Here is a 13,955-nt window from a genome sequence, read left to right on the forward strand (position 1 = left end):
TATTCAAAACAGTTCCCGTGTGTCTAAATATTTATAACATATCTGTGGAAGGCTGTCATAAAAATATCCACAGGATTTTTTTTAAAGACATTTTTACAATATATTTCTTGCCATGGTGATATTAGCTCAGAGGTCGGGTGGCCATTATTTCTTAAACTGAGCGTCCACGCCGAGATTTCATTGCATTTTCACTTGATACCCAAATGCTAATTTGTGGCTACTATTCAGCACTGCTAACTTTCCCTAGGCTTTGACTGTCCCGTCAGTCACTGAGGAGAGTTATTATGTAAATTAGCCCCAATGTTTTGTAAAATGAGCAACAACATCTCGGTCTCAGATGCATTTCTCAAAAACAGGTCAATAGCTAAACATTTAATTGCTTGTTTAATAACACATTTGATGGCGGGCAGGCACTCCAGTGGAGCGACACCAGACATACTGTGTGTATACAAGACAACAAAAAGTCAATTATATAATATGGCTTAAGAATAAATGCACGCGTGACGTAAAAAGACTGTATTTAAATTCATGTTAATTATCTTCTCGTATGGAAAGAAAAAGAGGGGGCACCCGGATTTGAACCGGGGACCTCTTGATCTGCAGTCAAATGCTCTACCACTGAGCTATACCCCCGACCGAATGTGCCAACGGCAGAGTCAATACTTATTCTATACTCAATGATTGATGGTAGGGTGAAATCATATTATTAATACTACGTAATCACGTCTATAAATAAAACTCCCTAAATCTACCTTCAACCGTTCGGTTTAAAAACATAAAACACAAAATGGCGCATGTGTAGTTTCACAACACAGCACATTTTTACATTATACAAATATCACAGTAAAACAGCATACAAAGAAAAATACAAAAGGTGTATACCATATACTGAAATGATGATGTCTCTTAACTTTATGTCAAATGTGTGCCTGCTTGGTTGAACACAAAGCTACTCCACTAAAATGTAACTTCTGCCATCTAGTGGAAGAGCATAAAATTGTTCTGCTTGACACCATATGTCATTGGTTTGGCTCGATGACGAAAGACACATTATTTGTTATGAATTAATTAATTTCAAACCAATGTACAATTTCCTGTGGCACATCTAATGATCTCTCACAACTTAACACAGTGGTTGGGAATCACTGGTGGTTTAATGTCAGAATAGCATGCATGTTTTCCCTATTCAAAACAGTTCCTGTGTGTCTAAATATTTATAACATATCTGTTGGAGGCTGCCATAAAAATATCCACAGGATTTTTTTTAAATACATTTTTACCATATATTTCTTGCCATGGTGGTATTAGCTCAGAGGTCGGGTGGCCATTATTTGTTAAACAGAGCGTTCACGCGGAGATTTCATTGCATTTTCACTTGATGGATACCCAAATGCTAATTTGTGGCTACTATTCAGCACTGCTAACTTTCCCGAGGCTTTGACTGTCACTGAGGAGAGTTATTATGTAAATTAGCCCCAATGTTTTGTAAAATGAGATAAAAGTGCAGAACATCTCGCTCACAGATGCATTTCTCAAAAACAGGTCAATAACTAAACATTTAATTGTTTGTTTAATATCACATTTGATGGTGGGCAGGCACTCCAGTGGAGCGACACCAGACATACTGTTTGTATACAAGACAACAAAAAAGTAAATTACATAATATGGCCCTTTTAAGAAATTCTTAAGAATAAATGCACGCGTGACGTAAAAAGACTGTATTTAAATCAATGTTAATTATCTTCTCGTATGGAACGAAAAAGAGGGGGCACCCGGATTTGAACCGGGGACCTCTTGATCTGCAGTCAAATGCTCTACCACTGAGCTATACCCCCGAACGATTATCTTAGTGGCAGAGTCAATACTTATTCTTTACTCAATGATTAATGGTAGGGTGAAATCATATTATTAATACTACGTAATCACGTCTATAAATAAAACTACCTCAATCTACATTCAACACTTCGGTTTAAAAACATAAAACACAAAATGGCGGATGTGTAGTTCGACAAGCGTCCGGCAAATGGCGCCATAACACGGATACCGCATTCAACAAACGTGTGCAGTTAACGCATCATTTTTAAGGAGTCTCGAGTATGTTTACTTCAACCTGTAAACGTCTCTGCAGCTGTAAAGTGCGTCATCATACCGTAATCTACGCAAAATTACGTACTTTAGCAAACAAGTTCTTGCCACCGCCCGGTGTGTGTAATTTCACCGCTTTAAAGCGTTTTGACGGCTCCGAACGCAGACTCCACCTACTTGTGACGTCAGCTGCGCGTTTTAAACACGCGTATGGCGATCTCGGTCAATTCATATCTCACACATCTTGAGACTCCTTTTAGCTTTTCTTTTTTGGGGGGAGAGAATGAATCCGCCGTGTGGGAGATGCACGAAACCGGTTTACCCCACGGAAAAAATCAACTGCCTCGATAAGGTAAAAAAATTATCTATGCTGACTGTATGTACTTTTTTCTGACCTATTGTGCAATGTGATGTCATTGTTTTGCTTTGCTAATAATAGCTGCGGTCTTACATGTGTGTACATTAAATTTGAGTTTTTATTTCAATCAAAATTCCACATTTTGAATTTCATGTTATGGGGTGTTGACTGTGGGATTTTGAGAAGAAAAAAGCAGACGCAAGTACATAGGGGGTTTTACAAAAAAAAAAAAAGTTACAAAAATAGTTTGATATGAGAATTAACCAAAAGTAAAACCTTAAAAAATTGCCTCTTTTATTTCAAGGCTGTATCATCCTGCCTCCTTGCAAATACTGCCTATGTTTTTGTTGGGTAGAAAGAGCCCAAACATGGAATGTCATGTGAGGAATTTGGGTTGACGGGAGCAAAGTTTATGCTTCGCTCTCAAAAGTCAAACAAGAAGTACTTAGACGATATGCAGGTCACTGGTGGAGTTTGAACAATTCATCACATTGTGTTTATTGAGTTGACAATGACATTCACAGAACACTTTATTAAGTACACATCAAGAAACTAATACTAATAAAGGGGAGTAATTCCATTATTATGAACTCATTCAGTGGCATTGATGGCTATAGATGTCAAAAATTCATTTGAACTATTTATATTAGTTAAACATTTTTTTTAATTTCATTAAATTTTTTATGAAAACCTAGAAAAAAATTGTACATTTAGAACAGATTTGTGATTAATCGTGAGTCAAATTTTAATTGTCTGACGGCGCAAATTTTATTTATTTATTTTTAATTAGGGCATCAGGCGATTATTTTTTTTAAATTGTAATTAATCACATGACTTCACTATTTAACTAACGATTAATCATACATTTTATATCTGTTCTAAATGTACAATTAAAAAAAAATTGGTTTTCATACTTTTTTTTTTTAACTAATAGAAATAGTTCAAATGATTTTTTTGACGTCTATAGCCGTCAATGGCAGCGAATGAGTTAAGCCCCTCCGAAGGCCATACTACTTACATGTTGTACAATTAATTACTATTCTATATTTTGTGTTCTTATAGTTTTAGAACAATTCCTTCTGTTTTACTTGTAGAACCAGACAAAACATTTTTTGTTCAAATATATTTTCGTTAAATTATAAAAACAGTGACGGTTAAAATGATGCAAAAATTTTCACAATGCTGTGCGCTTGCGTGTGTAGTACTGGCACAAAGGCTGTTTCAGCTGCGATGTGTGCAAGATGACGCTGAGCATGAGCAACTACAAAGGTTTCAACAAGAGGCCTTACTGCAGCATGTAAGTTGCGATGAACGAGAACTTTCATAAACATTTGTCACTGTCTTGAGATGTGTGTGATGCTTACCTCTTAAAAAAAAGGCACTACCCCAAAACCTCCTTCACCACCGTGGCCGACACCCCCGAGAACCTGCGCCTCAAGCATCAGAGCATGCTCAACAGCCAGGTGAGGCTAAAAAAAAATAAAAAATAAAGATTGCAATTTTAAAGAAAAGATGATTAAAAAATAAGGGGCGTCAGGCGAGTACCGATTTTTAATCGTAATTAATCGCATGACTTCACTAGTTAACTCACGATTAATCACAAATTTTATATCTGTTGTAATACAATGTAAAAAAAACACTAGGTTTTCATACTCTTAACAAAAAGTGGGAAAAAATGTTAAACTAATAGAAATAGCTCCATTTTTTTTTTTTACGTCTATAGCCGTTAATGGCAGCGAATGAGCTAATAAAGTAGTTTTAGTATGTGGTGCTAAACGTCAATCATTCCTTATTAAAACTAGGCTAAACCATTAGCCGGCGATACAAATGTATTTCTAAAAACATAGTTTAAAATGACTCACACCTCGCGGTGTGTGTGAATTTTAAGATGCCATTCAATGAAGGCGACACAACAACACTTCCATTTTATGCTAGGCTACGCTAACCGGTTGGAATTGAAAAGGTGCGTCTCTAATGGCTGAATTTGCAATTGTAGGCCCTTTACAAGGAGGAATTTGAGAAGAACAAGGGCAAAGGTTTCAGCGTGGTGGTGGACACGCCGGAGATGCAGAGACTGAAGAAGACCCAAGAGCAAATCAGTGACGTAAGACACACGGCGACGAGCTCACATTTTTTAGATTAATGCTTAGATTATTACTCTGGATTTACTAATTTGATCCCATTTATATAGTTAAAGCACTGCCAACTTTGTTCCAGAGCAAAAAATAATAATAAAATCAAACGAGAAGTCCAACAAAAATCCTCATACAACATTTTCACAATTACCTAATGCAATGAGGATTTGGGAGTGTGCGGGTTCAAGTGGGGCAGAGAGCACTTACAAGCTACACCAGTCCTCTGAAGCAAGCCCAAGCGGGGGAACATTTCAGTCATTTCACTGTGCAGAGAGAGGCGGCCCTATATGGTCAAAACATTTCAGCTGTGGACACCCAGCGAACATCCGCTCAATCTCTCTCTCACACGCACACACGCACACACGCACACACACACTCGCATTCCCCGCGTAAACCAATGCACATACACACAGGAGGGAGACTGTATGCTGCACAGATGAAGATTGCTCCACCTATAATTGATTTGTATTCGTTCACATGACTCGCTTATTTAAAGCAGCGTGCACAGCTATTCTAACATCTGAAACGTTTTCAAAATGTGAGATTGACAAGCTTCTCCCAGCTCCATTTAAAAAAAAAATGCCAAAAGTACTTAAATCAGCTAGACTGGTTCCCACCCTGCATATCATTACAAAATAAAGGCACAATAAAAAAAAATAAAAAAAGTAGGTTATGTGTGGAAATATGCATCTCGTTTGCATTTGACTCAAATCTGAAGAATGTGAACAAACGCTTCAAGAACACTGGAAGAAAACAAAAAACCGGTCCATTTAATTAAAAAAGGTAAAAATAAGTCCATTTAATTAAAAAAGGTACACATAGTGAACCAATTAATGGATTCCAAGTTGAGCGGTTGTACTTTTGCCGGGTCCACAACTATATTAGTTTTTTGTTTTAAATTAACTGGAGATTTTACGAGGAATTGCTTTTGGCGCCATCTTGTGTTTAGATCAAGTATCACGAAGACTTCGAGCGAAGCAAAATACGCAGTGACGCGCCGCCCCCAGAAAACAGGCAAGGTGACTCTACATTTCTTTATTTTAAAATTATTAATTCATCCAAGAAAATGTATAAATTAATGTCTCTTCTTTTTTGTCCTTTCTGTGTGAAGAAGAACCGACGAGTCAGGAGTTTAACAACCAAGCAGACAACCAGATTCCTGTGCCGCCACCTGGCGTTCGGGTGAGGACATTACATCTATTTGACTTTTTCCTCATTTTGCTGGCTACCTAAACGAGGTCACATTTACGCCTTATAAAAACTCATTAAATGAGGTGCCTCAATAAATAAATGTCAAAAATAATTTTAATAATTTATAATAAATCAGATGACCACATAGTGTGCCCTAAATCCTTGCATCTCTGCTCCTACACAGAAGCGCTACCAAGCCATGTACATCTACAAGGCAGCGGAGGCGGATGAGGTCTCCCTGCAGGAGGGCGACTTCATCGACGACGTGGAGTTCATCGACGAGGGCTGGCTGTTTGGCAGCAATCAGCGCACGGGCCAGCGGGGAATGCTGCCCGCCAACTATGTGCGGCCTGTGTGACGACGCAACGTTTTGTTTTGTTTTTTACTCGTTACGTTTACCTGAAACAAGACGTTTTCGATCTTCGCCTTCACCGTCAGCGGCATCCTCCAAATTCATGCACTTTTGATCTATGAGGAAAAACAAGCCGTCATCTTTGACATTTCAAGAATTTACAGTGATCATAAAATTCCAATAAAATAAAAAAAAAGGAAACTAATGTATACCAAAAATCAAAAACTTTATTCAAAAAACATTTCAAAAATACTCCACGTACGCAGATAAAATTCTCTCAACATTTACAATAAAACCAGATCTTAACTTACAAACTGGTGAAACTTGTGCATGTTAAAAAGTATAAAGCACCATGGTTTTTCGAACCCTCGCGAACCGTAAAGACACCGACGGGCTCATGTCGAACCAAAAAAAAAAAAAAGCACAGGGTCGCTTGCTCTTCAAGTGGGTGCGAGCAACTTGGAGAAGAAGGTGATCCTCTTGTCGATCCTGGCACGCAGCTTGGCCGGCAGCCTGTCAAGGTGTTGCGAGAACAGCTGGGTGTTGCGTCCCAGGAAGTCCTCGCACAACCTGGAGGACAGACGACAAGTCAATTCCTATAGAAAAGATGTCATGGTAGGATGAAAACCAGCCCCCCCCCCCCCCAAAAAAAAAATGCTTTTATCTTTCCCACACAATATTAGTACAGCTATGACCAAAGAGGGCGGGGCTTACTATTAAGAAACCTCAGCGGCATCCAGCATGTCAGGTAAAGCTCATTAGCGCCAGCGCACGTGTGGGTAGGTATTAATAGCCTAGCAACTTAACCTTCTTAACACGCGCGAGCCGCGCCCACGTCGCACGGGTACCTGAAGAGCGGGTACGGCTGCGTCTGGATGATCAACACGTCGCCGCTGTGAGTCTGCGACGGACATGTCAGCACGGTGATCTGGCAATGACAACGTGAGGTCATGTCGAATTTACACATGAAGAGACAGAAATATTGGGACACAGGAAGTGGGGATTATAGCGCAACTATCACATAATTTTATTAGTATTAGGTTTTTTTTCACCTACGTTTAAAGTATCCCGTTTTTGTTTTTGGGGCGGTCATTGAATGCACCGCATGCACTGGCAAAGTGAAACTGCTGACGAAATTTAGCTGTGTCCCCTAACATTTATGCCAATGTATGCCATGATAAGATGCTCGATTATGAAGAAAATATTCATCACGATTATTTTGGTAATAATTGAAATCACGATTATTTATTTTTTTGGTACAAAAGAAAATTTTTTAGACATAAAAATTATGAAGACAAATTTCTGTGAAACACTAATTATGCAGGTTCCTTTTGGATGAAACAAAAATTGAATTTGTTATTAAAAAAAAAAATAAAGGTCAAAATGTATACATTTAAACATGCCAAAATTAGTAGGGCTGGGTATCGATTCAGATTTCCAAAATCGATTTGATTTGAACGGCATTGATTTTCGATTCAGTTAAGGATTTCATGCCATACGCAAACGTCTCTTTACTTGGCGCATTTGTAAAAATAGAAAATATTTACATTTATAATTAAATCCAATACAGTTACATTAATCATGTATGTTTTATTGAACATAACCTGATCTAAACAATAAATACTTATTGAAATCAATTATAACCACAGCACTATGTAAATAAAATGGCAAAACATCTGGCAAATAACGACATTTGCATTCCTGTGACATTTTATACTAAGGTTCCAATGGTTCAAAAAATAAATAAAAAACACATTTACCTGTATAGCACATAATTACGCATCCAGATTTTGTGTTTTTATGTCCAATTCTTACCTTACTTCTTTTAAAAGTACCGATATCGATATTTTAAACCTAGCCCTAAAAAAGTGTATTAATAATTTGCTGGTTCAACATTTCAGCGAATGGATAGTCGATGTAAACATGGGTTCATGAGTTCTGTTTGTACGTGCTTCGACGCCATCTTGCTATATATTTCCACATACCACTTTTAGGCGACGGAGTAATTATTTATAACAGGTCTCCATCACTATTCCCTGTTCACCACATTCAAGGTCCAGGAAATATGAGGGAGGACTTACAGAGTTCGTACCACAGGAAACATCATCTAAATTCAGCTGCAGGTCAAAAGAAGACGTACAGGACGTCAAGAATTGTTATCTAAATTTAGTTCCAGGGTCAAAAGACGACCCGGCAGGAAGCTTAGCGGCGGAGTCCGCAATTGCAATCTTTACGTTTCAGAGAATCCACATACCAACACCTAAAACGTTTTGAAGAAATGACGTTGAAAATGAGTCTTTTGTGACCTCATTTGACCTTTTGAGTCCTTAAACCACTTAGCGACACAACATTCCTGCACCTACCGAATCCATCGTGACGGATAAGTTGCTGCTGCCCCCAAATATGACCACGTCATTGTCACTCGCCAGACAAGCGGTGTGGCACACCCTGCATGGAGGAAGAGGTTGGATCAGATCCAGTGAGCGCAGTAGAGCCTCGAGTGTATAGCGGATGCTCACTCGTCAAGCAGGAAGCGCAGCTTTGAGCTCGCAACGTCAACAAAAGATAAAAACAGTGCAAACGTCTCAATATGGGTAAAAAAAAAAAAAAAAAAAAATACAAATGTGTCAAGTGTGGACAAGCGCAGTCACACTTCCAAGAGTTTATTAGACCAAAAAATTGGGATCCTTGGGGAGGCGTTACAGAGGGTTCATGCCCTTGAAAATATGACAACAACTCAAGGCAATAGGTTGAGGCTCCGCCTACTTGTCAAGCTGCGACGCGCGGCTCAGAATGTACGCGACGTGCATCGCAAGGTCATGTCGTTACAGGCAATGCTCCTTTCCAGCAGGCGCGCTTGTCTATATGCACAACGTTTTGGTCCTTAAGGCAGACATTTTGCGTTTCTTTTGGTTCTCAAACTGCTTTTTTTTTTTTTTTTCCCCAAAGCCATCTCAAGCATCAACGTCCACGGTAAAATAGAACATTTTAAAAAGACAAAATAAACTATAAAAGAAAAAGCAATTAACAAAAAAAATATATATATATCTTAACTGCTAAATTTGACCAATAAGCCCAATCCTCCCTCGTGTCATGTGATGCATCTAACCTGGGCTTGTTGGTGTGCGGGTGAGTTATCTCGCGCCACTCTCTCGCCAGCATATCAAACTGCCAAGCGTCATCTAGAATGGCAAAAAAAAAAATAATAATAATAATTTCAATCATAATATTCCGGAAAATACAGGAAGTCAACAACACCTACTGAGAGTTCTCCCGTCGACGCTCAGACCGCCAAATACGAAGAGGGTGTGATCCGCGATGATGGTCATGGTGTGCATGGAACGGCCCGTCGGCACGCGGGATGACAAGGCCTCACTGGAGGGCAAGGAGACAAATGGAGTCTATCGATACATACATAACAATTACACACAATGCGTGTTACATTTGAGTCCAGTTCCACTCGTCCAGGTCCAAGCAGTACATGTCCAACTCGCCACTTTCCTGGAACATATTGAAGGTGGCCAGATGTGACGGGACAGGAAGATGTTCAATTAAAACAAGGAAGATGATTGTCTAAATATGGTCACTCACCACGCCGCCGCAAACGTAACCTTTGTTGCCAACCACAGCGCTGGCGTGGCAACCTCGAGGCAGCGGCGGTTTACCCTGATCAGGAGAGAAGACACTTGGATTTAACAAAAAAAATAAAAATAATAATTATGATCACCATCAAACTTTTACGGAAGAGGATTAGGGCCAGTGAATAGAGAAAAAAAAAGTTTGGCAGGATTCTCACTTTATTCTCAGAATCCTCACTTTAAAAACAGAATTCTGACTTCATAAGCGCTACGATTATTCTGACTTTAATTTGAGATATCTGACAAAAAAAAGTCAGATTTATGCGAAAAAAGTCAGACTTCTGAGAATAAAGTCAGACTTCTGAGAATAAAGTCAGACTTCTGAGAATAAAGTCAGACTTCTCACCTTAAAAGTCAGAATTATGAGACTAAAGTCAGAATTATGAGACTAAAGTCAGAATTATGAGACTAAAGTCAGAATTATGAGACTAAAGTCAGAATTTTGAGACTAAAGTCAGAATTTTGAGACTAAAGTCAGAATTTTGAGACTAAAGTCAGAATTTTGAGACTAAAGTCAGAATTTTGAGACTAAAGTCAGAATTATGAGATTAAAGTCAGAATCCTGCCAAACTTTTTTTTCCCCCCTCTCTTCACTGGCCCTAATCCTCTTCTGTAAACTTCTGACTTCTCATAAAAAGTTCCCAAACAATACAAGTTGAACAGTGGAAGCCGACCTTCGTCTCAGGAACGCTCCAGGTGCTGGTGAACGTGTCAAAGACGTTGACTTCGTTGTGCCAGCCCCAGCAGCGAAACAACACGTCACCGATGGTGAGCTGAAACGGACAGGTGAGGAGAAACACGACAAACATTTCAACACGCCTGCTTATCATTTTCACATCACGAGTCAACGTGAGGTGACTGGTCCACATTGTTGAAAACTCGACGTCACGCATACTTTTCAAGTGAAGGCAACAATGGGGAAATTGTTTTTTTCTAAATGAATATCACAAAAAGGGTAGAGTAGTAGTAGACACAGACCAATATGTTTGTTCTGGGCCGATACTGATGCCGATTTTTAGTAGTCAAGGAGGCCGACGACCGATATTAGAAGCCAATTAAAAAAATTAAAAAAACGGGGGCTGTCAAAGTTTTTTAAAATAAAAATGCCAATCTTGACTTTGTTGTAATGTCTTAAAGCATTAATGCTTATTGAACAAATTTTCAGAGTTTTCGGAAAAAATAAGTACTTTTTTTTAATCTTAGATAATATACTTCATTTGAAATGTCTAAAAAAAATGCTCAGGGAGCTTCCAAGGTTATCAGTATGTCTTATAAAGTTAAATGGAAACTTAAAGAAGTCAATACCATAGCCCTGTCCCCCCCCCCCCCCAAAAAAAGGGAAAACAAAAACAAAAAGTTAAAAATAAAAAAAAGTTTCCCAAGATTAAAATGGTTTTAGCGTTACCTTTTATCCGCCGTCAGATTTTGAAAAAAGGTCGATACCGATACTCGTCAAAAATGCCCAATATCGGCACCGATAATCTCCCCATTAGGAAGAATCTCATGGCGCACCAATTTTTTTATTTTTTATTATTCAACCTTTCAAATCGGCATACTTAATTAAAGACACATTATTTGTAGTAAATACATTTCAGACGAGTTTAGTTAAACTGCACTTCATGTTGTCACCACCGAGTATGCAAATCGCTCAAATTGATGAATGTGAATGTGGCTTTATTTACCCAGGTCATATCTTCGATGATGAAATTTGTCGATTCCACGTTTCTGGCCTCCCGCAGGGTCTTGCATCCGTAGCCTCCAAAGTAGACCAACCTGCAATAAAAAAAATAAAAATAAAAAAATTCTACATGCTGTGTGCTTATTGATGACTTTGTCATGATTTCGGACCTATCTCCGTGCACCCAGCAGCTGTGCTTGTTCCTCGGCGAGGGCGTCGTTCCTTTGGCGGCCATCACCAGCTTCCACAAGTAGCATTGCTGCGTGAGGTCTACGCTGAACATCTACACACACGCACACACACACCACACAAACAAATATGCATTTCCATTATTTCGGTGGCGCCGTCTCGGTAAATATTTAAACGCACGTTCCCTCCCAAACTCACTTGGTTGCTGTAAGTTTGGCCGTTATATCCCGCAAAGACGTAAAACGAGCCGTTGACGTAGGAGCCGCAGAAGCCCAACAGGAGTGGGGGCGTTTCCCCGCCCATCTCCCGCCGCTGCCTGTTGCAATGCAGAGTCGAGAAGAAAGACACTCAAGAAGGCATTTGAGCATGTTTTGAGAAGCAGGGGTGTCAAACCACTTCATTTAACGGCCCAATGAATATTCTAGTGATAAAATTCAACACTGCTCCCATCAAAAGTTTGAGAGAAAAAAATATATAGCACAGCACAATTTTTTTTATTTTTTTTTAATTACTTAAAAATGTAAATACATGTTACAACGGACTCATTCACTGCCATTGACGGCTATAAAAGTCAACATTTTCATTTGAACTACGTTTTTTCCCACTTTTGTCAACAAGAGTATAAAAACCAAGATTTTGTTTTATTGTACATTTAGAACAGATACGAAATTTGTGATTAATCGCGAGTTAACTAGTTAAGTCACGCGATTAATTAAAAATAAAAATTTTAATCGCCTCATGCCCCTAATTTTTAATAATCATCCAAGGATGTAAGAAGGTCACAATGCCTTGTTTATGTATTTGTTTATTTATTTTTACCATGTGCCACTCTCCAAGTCACAGAGCCAAATCTCATCGCTGGGGAGTATGACGTCCTCGCCGACGGAGGCCTTTAAAAACACACGCAGACACATTTTGAATGCACAAACAACCCTTCCTTAATATTTGAGCTTTAAGATCACGACAGATGAAAACAATTTGCTCATGAAAGTTGACCCCCCCCCCCCCCCCCACCCCCACCTCTAAAAATGTCATTACGCCCCTGGCCTCAGGTGCAAAACGGTCATGTCAGTCCTGTGATTGACAGGCTTTTTTTCTTTTTCTTTTTTGTAAGCTTGTGCCTGACAGTCGAAATACTGGATGCAATACCAGGCACCACAATAACAACCATATTGTGAAACTTAAAAACAACTGTCAGTCAAAACTAAACAAACCAACAAAAACAACATAACTGATCATTTCAATAACACCCCCCGGTTAGTTTGTCAAAACTAATTTTTTGTTCGAGTTTTGTCCTACCTGGAAGCCCCCCCACACGCAAAGTGTGTTGTTGTCGTGAATGAACGCAGTGTGTGCGCTCCTTTCCAGCTGCCTTGTCGACGCCGGTACGCCCGCCATCCCGCTTCCTGTTGTCCTAAAAGTCGATAAAAGAGTAACAAAAAAACAAAACAAAACGGACCCAGTCGGGAGGAGGTCTTGTAAATGTTTCTCTTTAGGCTTACACTCCTTCTCGCTTACTCGTCTTGTTCGTGCAGCTTTTCACCTGCAGCGTCCTACCTTTCTGCGCATGCGCATTTCCTCGCGCTGTTTACTATCAATTTAATGAATCGTTTTAATTGGTCGTTTAGGAGTTACACAGCTGACCCTGATCACGTGATTGGTGAACTGGCTTTAACGCAAACAAAAACCGGAAGATACTGCATTGAGTTACTCGTTTATTTTGTTTTTCTCAACGAAGTATGATTAGGTACATGTGCCAACTACGGTGTAAGTTAACTTGTATTATAAGAAAATGCTACTTTTTTTTGCTAACTATTTATGAAATAATCAATTAAATACAATTAAAATAACTATTTTGTTAACTGCACATAGTAAAATAACACTATTTCATTTAAGCGACCAATTCTACATAATACATTTAACAGTTGTGTTTATTTTATTAGTAGTTAGAATTATAGTATTAGACATAAATTAGACACTAGAACGTGGTAAATATCTCATCAGTATTTTTGTTTTGTTTTGAAATATCATATAGCAATTCCAAAACGCTATAAAAGGAATCACTCCAAGCCGCTGCGAGCAGCAAATATGATGCATTGTAATAGAAAGTGCTCTAAAATTCGACATCATTGTTCTTTTTGACCATCAGCTTACCTTTCAACTTCTTGCAAAATTCGTCCAAAAATTTGGAACCAATCCACTTTTCGTATTATTCCTTATTATGTCCAAAGTCGTTAAAAAAATAATTCACATTAAAACAAGCGGAGTATTTTTGAGGTGGAGGGTATGAATGTCTGACACTGAAGCATCAACAACTTTTCACAATAAT

General features: G+C 38.8%; 2 protein-coding genes and 2 non-coding genes across 6 annotated transcripts; 1 reads left to right on the plus strand and 3 right to left on the minus strand.

The window, feature by feature from the left end:
• Positions 1-561: 561 nt before the first annotated feature.
• Positions 562-633, minus strand: trnac-gca (transfer RNA cysteine (anticodon GCA)). The gene has a single exon. It is a non-coding gene; the product is annotated as a tRNA-Cys (tRNA).
• Positions 634-1,763: 1,130 nt separating this feature from the next.
• trnac-gca (transfer RNA cysteine (anticodon GCA)) lies at positions 1,764-1,835 on the minus strand. Its single transcript has one exon. It is a non-coding gene; the product is annotated as a tRNA-Cys (tRNA).
• Positions 1,836-2,129: 294 nt separating this feature from the next.
• On the plus strand, positions 2,130-6,759 carry LOC147156888 (LIM and SH3 domain protein 1-like). 2 transcript variants are annotated; one of them, XM_086065275.1, is made up of 7 exons: positions 2,130-2,437; positions 3,646-3,740; positions 3,822-3,906; positions 4,440-4,547; positions 5,528-5,597; positions 5,693-5,760; positions 5,954-6,759. In XM_086065275.1, the coding sequence occupies exons 1-7, from the start codon at positions 2,369-2,371 to the stop codon at positions 6,125-6,127; spliced, it is 669 nt and encodes a 222-aa protein (XP_085921401.1). In that variant the 5' UTR covers positions 2,130-2,368; the 3' UTR covers positions 6,128-6,759. The 2 variants fall into 2 exon arrangements, with proteins under 2 accessions (XP_085921401.1, XP_085921400.1); XM_086065274.1 differs by having other exon boundaries at positions 2,140-2,437; positions 5,690-5,760.
• On the minus strand, positions 6,329-13,193 carry LOC147156889 (kelch domain-containing protein 1-like). Of its 2 annotated transcripts, none has more exons than XM_086065271.1 (14): positions 13,129-13,193; positions 12,926-13,040; positions 12,446-12,516; positions 11,825-11,942; positions 11,608-11,720; positions 11,442-11,532; positions 10,434-10,532; positions 9,713-9,787; positions 9,564-9,622; positions 9,384-9,496; positions 9,231-9,303; positions 8,485-8,569; positions 6,970-7,049; positions 6,329-6,691 (listed from the first exon to the last, which is right to left on the minus strand). In XM_086065271.1, the coding sequence occupies exons 2-14, from the start codon at positions 13,022-13,024 to the stop codon at positions 6,562-6,564; spliced, it is 1,206 nt and encodes a 401-aa protein (XP_085921397.1). In that variant the 5' UTR covers positions 13,025-13,040; positions 13,129-13,193; the 3' UTR covers positions 6,329-6,561. The 2 variants fall into 2 exon arrangements, with proteins under 2 accessions (XP_085921397.1, XP_085921398.1); XM_086065272.1 differs by having other exon boundaries at positions 13,145-13,189.
• Positions 13,194-13,955: the final 762 nt, after the last annotated feature.

This window comes from Leptonotus elevatus, chromosome 20 (assembly GCF_054856555.1).
Source record: "Leptonotus elevatus isolate MCC_2025b chromosome 20, RoL_Lele_1.0, whole genome shotgun sequence".
Classification (NCBI taxonomy): domain Eukaryota; kingdom Metazoa; phylum Chordata; class Actinopteri; order Syngnathiformes; family Syngnathidae; genus Leptonotus; species Leptonotus elevatus.

What these genes read in the sequence shown, in the direction of transcription:
- LOC147156888 (XM_086065274.1), top strand. Translation starts at nt 2,369, where the DNA reads ATGAATCCGCCGTGTGGGAGATGCACGAAACCGGTTTACCCCACGGAA. An exon ending in CCCAAGAGCAAATCAGTGAC is followed by an intron (nt 4,548 to 5,527) that starts GTAAGACACACG and finishes TCTTGTGTTTAG; the next exon opens with ATCAAGTATCACGAAGACTT. An exon ending in TGCCGCCACCTGGCGTTCGG is followed by an intron (nt 5,761 to 5,953) that starts GTGAGGACATTA and finishes GCTCCTACACAG; the next exon opens with AAGCGCTACCAAGCCATGTA.
- LOC147156889 (XM_086065271.1), bottom strand. Translation starts at nt 13,024, where the DNA reads ATGGCGGGCGTACCGGCGTCGACAAGGCAGCTGGAAAGGAGCGCACAC. An exon ending in GACTTGGAGAGTGGCACATG is followed by an intron (nt 11,943 to 12,445) that starts GTAAAAATAAAT and finishes GCATTGCAACAG; the next exon opens with GCAGCGGCGGGAGATGGGCG. An exon ending in GCCAAACTTACAGCAACCAA is followed by an intron (nt 11,721 to 11,824) that starts GTGAGTTTGGGA and finishes GCGTGTGTGTAG; the next exon opens with ATGTTCAGCGTAGACCTCAC.